At 18.3% G+C, this 5,926-nt stretch overlaps 1 protein-coding gene across 1 annotated transcript; it reads left to right on the top strand.

The window, feature by feature from the left end:
• Positions 1 to 4,074: 4,074 nt before the first annotated feature.
• On the top strand, positions 4,075 to 5,544 carry LOC137818858 (uncharacterized). Its single transcript, XM_068622489.1, has 2 exons — positions 4,075 to 4,365; positions 4,443 to 5,544. Exons 1-2 carry the CDS (start codon positions 4,146 to 4,148, stop codon positions 4,625 to 4,627), a joined length of 405 nt encoding a protein of 134 aa, XP_068478590.1. The 5' UTR covers positions 4,075 to 4,145; the 3' UTR covers positions 4,628 to 5,544.
• Positions 5,545 to 5,926: the final 382 nt, after the last annotated feature.

The raw sequence follows: 5,926 nt of genomic DNA, 5'->3' as shown, positions 1-5,926 counted from the left end.
AAGAATATATAATAATATTAAGCATATTTAATAATATTAAGAATATTTAATAATATTAAAAGTATTTAATAATATTAAGAATGTAGAAATATACCAAACCGACGAAGAGAAAGAATATGATGAAGACAATGAGAAAGATATATGCAAATGTCGAACTGAAGCTACTGGGCTTTCTTGCAATTCTTTGCTGCCACGAGAAACCGTTCGGGAGATGAGAGAGGAGGAACAATAAACATTATTCGGTGAATGGTTTCTTTTCTAAGATTAAGGTTAAGATTGCTATTTTGTTCCATTTTATAGAATTTCTTTCACATAGGAATCTTAAGTAATATTTAATATTATTAATATTATATAATAATATATAATAATATTAATAATGTTTAATAATATTAATAATATATAATAATATTTTATAATATTAATAATATATAATAATATAAATAATATTAATAATATATAATAATATTAATAATATTTGATGCACCACTACATTGTGATTTCGTGCAATTACGTGCGCTCCATCTTCATTGACGGTAATAGTTTCCATAACAAATAAATAATTATTTTATAAATATTATACATGACACACAGCTTTATCCTCTTCCACACATTATACTAATAAAATAAACCCTTTTCTCTCACTCCTAATATATAAATATGCCACTCAACACTTCCTATTCTGTTCCAGAAACTTCATCTTCTTCTTCTTTATCTCCTCCCACCGTCACAAGCTCCTTCTCTCCAGTCATCTCAAAATATCGGCACACCGGGCTCGTAACATGGTTCTCCAGCCAAGTGTCAATGTAATTCGTGTGGAAGATGTGCTTACAGTAGACAATCATCTTCACCTCCTCTCCCTCTGCCACCCCCTCCACACACATGGTACACTCCCCAACTGCTTCGGCCACCACGACCACCATCATCAGAGGTCTCGAAGCCATGGGATTCGACACCGCTTGTCCTTGGATGTCGCCGGCCGCGGGGTTCGTTGATGTGGATCGCCTTCGGACGTAGAAATATACCAAACCAACGAAGAAGAAGATAATGATGAAGACAATGAGAAAGATATAATAATATTAAAATATTTAATAATATTAATAATATATAATAATATTAATAATACATAATAATATTAATAGTATTTAATAATATCAATAATATTTAATATTATTAATAATACTTAATAACATTATTAATATTAATAATATTAATAATATTAATAATATTAATAATAGTTAATAATATTAATAATATTTAATAATATTTAATAATATTAATAATATTTAATAATATTAATAATATTAATAATATTTAATAATATTAATAATATTTAATAATATTAATAATATTAGTAATACTTAATAATATTTAATAATATTAATAATATTAGTAATACTTAATAATATTTAATAATATTAATAATATTAGTAATATTTAATAATATTAATAATATTAGTAATATTTAATAATATTAATAATAATAGTAATATTTAATAATATAAATAATATTTAATAATATTAATAATAATAGTAATATTTAATAATATAAATAACATTTAATAATATTAATAATATTAATAATATTTAATAATATTATTAATATTTAATAATATTATTAATATTTAATAATATTATTAATATTTAATAATATTATTAATTATTAATATTTAATAATATTATTAATATTTAATAATATTATTAATATTTAATAATATTATTAATATTTAATAATATTATTAATATTTAATAATATTATTAATATTTAATAATATTATTAATATTTAATAATATTATTAATATTTAATAATATTATTAATATTTAATAATATTATTAATATTTAATAATATTATTAATATTTAATAATATTATTAATATTTAATAATATTAATAATATTTAATAATATTAATAATATTTAATAATATTAATAATATTTAATAATATTTAATAATATTTAATAATATTAATAATATTTAATAATATTAATAATATTAATTTAATAATATTAATAATACTTAATAATATTTAATAATATTAATAATACTTAATAATATTAATAATATTTAATAATATTAATAATACTTAATAATATTAATAATTTTTTATATTATTAATAATATTTATATTATTAATAATATTTAATAATATTAATAATATTTAAAATTATTAATAATATTAAATAATATTAATAATATTTAATAATATTAATAATACATAATAATATTAATAGTATTTAATAATATCAATAATATTAATAGTATTTATTAATATCAATAATATTTAATATTATTAATAATACTTAATAACATTAATAATATTAATAATATTTAATAATATTAATAATATTTAATAATATTAATAATAGTTAATAATATTTAATAAAATTAATAATATTAATAATATTTAATAATATTAATAATATTAATAATATTTAATAATATTAATAATATTTAATAATATTAATAATATTAGTAATATTTAATAATATTTAATAAAATTAATAATATTAATAATATTTAATAATATTAATAATATTAGTAATATTTAATAAAATTAATAATATTAATAATATTTAATAATATTAATAATATTTAATAATATTAATAATATTAGTAATATTTAATAATATTTAATAAAATTAATAATATTAGTAATATTTAATAATATTTAATAAAATTAATAATATTAATAATATTTAATAATATTAATAATATTAGTAATATTTAATAATATAAATAATATTTAATAATATTAATAATATTTAATAATATTAATAATATTTAATAATATTAATAATATTTAATAATATTGATAATATTTAATAATATTAATAATATTTAATAATATTGATAATATTTAATAATATTAATAATATTTAATAATATTGATAATATTTAATAATATTAATAATATTTAATAATATTGATAATATTTTATAATATTAATAATATTTAATAATATTAATAATATTTTATATTATTAATAATATTAATAATATTAATAATATTTAATAATATTAATAATATTTAATAATATTAATAATATTTTTATATTATTAATAATATTTATATTATTAATAATATTTATATTATTAATAATTTTTATATTATTAATAATATTTATATTATTAATAATATTTATATTATTAATAATATTTATATTATTAATAATATTTATATTATTAATAATATTTATATTATTAATAATATTTATATTATTAATAATATTTATATTATTAATAATATTTATATTATTAATAATATTTATATTATTAATAATATTTATATTATTAATAATATTTAATAATATTAATAATATTAATAATATTTAATATTATTAATAATATTTAATATTATTAATAATATTTAATATTATTAATAATATATTAAATATTATTAATAATATTTAATATTATTAATAATATTTAATATTATTAATAATATTTAATATTATTAATAATATTTAATATTATTAATAATATTTAATATTATTAATAATATTTATTAATATTTAATAATATTAATAATATTAATAATATTTAATAATATTTAATAATATTTAATAATATTAATAATATTTAATAATATTAATAATATTAATAATATTTAATTATATTTATATTATTAATAGTTAATAATATTAATAATATTTAGTATTTAATAATATATAATAATATTTAATAGTATTTAATAGTATTAATAATATTTTATAATAATAATAATAATATTTAATAGTATTTATTAATATTAATAATATTTTATAATATTAATAATATTTAATATTGAATAATATTAATAATAATAATATTTAATAATATTGAGAATATATAATAATATTAAGAATATTTAATAATATTAAGAATATTTAATAGTATTAAGAATATTTAATAATATTAATAATAATATTATTTAATAATATTTAATAATATTGAGAATATATAATAATATTAAGAATATTTAATAATATTAAGAATATTTAATAGTACTAAAAATATTTAAAAATATTAAGAATATTTAATAATATTAAGAATGCATAAATATACTAAACCGACGAAGAAGAAGATTATGATGAAGACAACGAGAAAAATATATGCAAGCTACTAGGCTTTCCTGAAGTTCTTTGCTGCGACGAGAAACCGTTCTGGACATGAGGGAGACATATGCAGCATTCATTTTTGATGGAGACATTCTGAAATTTCCTTTGTATTGGACGCAAGATCCATTAAAGTTCAATTTGTGGTCTTGCCACTCAATGAATGCTGCTGATCGTCATGTTATTGAAGTTTTTGGTCACATCTCGTATCGAATTCCCACTCGCGCTTTACTACAATTGTATACTTCAAAAAGTCCACAAGAGGATCTCATTGGTATGTGATTGTTTCGCTTTTTTCTTGTTTTATAGCATGAGATTTTTAACTTTGCTAAATTTTTTATTGATTTTCAGCATTAATGGCGGCCACAAATTCGAAAGGTCGTTCATACTTTACGAAACTTCTTAACAGAGCTGGTGATGTTACTCCTCGACGGAAAAATGTGGTCAAACCGGTAGTGGAGGTAGGAACCATGGAACCTCTTTCTCGTATTGAAGCCGCTGAACCTGCGAAGGATGATCACGATGTTGGACCTTAAAAAAAGTCCAAGAAACGTGCTAGAAGTAGCAAAAAATCACATTCCTCTTCTCGGCGTCACCGTCATTGTGAAGGTGGCTCAACGGAACCTCTTCCTGAATCTATTTTTGGTGCTTCTACGAAATATGCTAAGTTTGTCCAAACTTCGTTTACTGAGTCGTCTTATAATATGTTGAAAGCTGAGGATGCAGCTTCTTTGGCTGATTCTATCATCGAACTTTCGAGTAGAACTCTTTTGATTGGAAAGATGGTGAAAGTAAAGAATGGTAGCTGCGTGTCACTTGCCGAGTTTGAAAAGTTAAAGAGTGAGTTTGTCGAGAGTAAGGATAAAAATGTCGCTTTGTCTTCGCAATTAAAAGAGATGAGTTTGCAGAAGAAGCAGCAAGAGGTAGAAACATAAAGTCTTGAAAGCAAATTTCTGATTTAAAAGTCATGAGTTTGAAGACTGGTGAGGAGATCACTCAACTTCGTAATGAGAATCAATTGCTTGATGGAAGAGTTTCATAATTATCTTCCGTGAAGGAGTCTAATACCAACACCATCAAGGCTATGGAGGACAAGATTGGGCAATTGAAGGTGGATGTTTTTGAAGCCCAAAACTTCATTTTGGAACAACACAAGTTAGGTTTTGCGAAAGCTTTGGAACAAGCGAAGTATTTCTATAAGATTCCTATTGATGAAGGCAATTTTGATGTTGAGAAAGATTTTTATAATGGTGAGTTAATGCCTGTTAATGAAATTCCTGAAGATGATACCGAAGATGTTGATGCCGAGAGCTAAATGGATATGTGCTCTCATTTTTTGTTTTTAACTCTCGGTTTTAGTTAACGAGAAGCGAATTTGTTTTGGAATGCTATGACATCTGATCCATGTATGGATATTTGCGTTTTTAATGTAATTCCTTTTTGGAACTTTAGCACGTATAAAGTTTATTGTTTTCCCTTGTGTTTAAGTTGATTTTTTGTTACTATAAATATCATCTGAGCTTTCGATTTTAACTTCTTTTTTCTATCCTTCAAGTTATCTAATTGTCTGCTCAATATTTTCTTTCGGTTATAACCATACATTTTGAGAATTCTGCTAACCTTTCGGTTTTCTAATCTTGAAAACTTAGCATTTTTTTATAATTTTATAGCTTTTGAAAGTTGTCAGTTATAATTATTTTTTATAGTAATCGTTGGATTTTAACAGTTTAGTTATACTTGTTGGCTTTATACTCATATCTTTCGGTTTTAATATTTGGCTTAAAAGATATCTTAATTTATTGCATTTCATATAACAGATATGTTCGAGCTCATCT

Source organism: Phaseolus vulgaris, chromosome 11, assembly GCF_000499845.2.
Source record: "Phaseolus vulgaris cultivar G19833 chromosome 11, P. vulgaris v2.0, whole genome shotgun sequence".
NCBI lineage: Eukaryota > Viridiplantae > Streptophyta > Magnoliopsida > Fabales > Fabaceae > Phaseolus > Phaseolus vulgaris.
The sequence above is the reverse complement of the archived record's forward strand: the minus strand, read 5'-3'. Positions and strand labels throughout refer to the sequence as shown.

Excerpts from the sequence above, each read along its gene's own strand:
- LOC137818858 (XM_068622489.1), top strand. The coding sequence starts at position 4,146 with ATGAGGGAGACATATGCAGCATTCATTTTTGATGGAGACATTCTGAAA. Across the intron at positions 4,366-4,442 it reads TCCACAAGAGGATCTCATTG|CATTAATGGCGGCCACAAAT; the intron begins GTATGTGATTGT and ends ATTGATTTTCAG.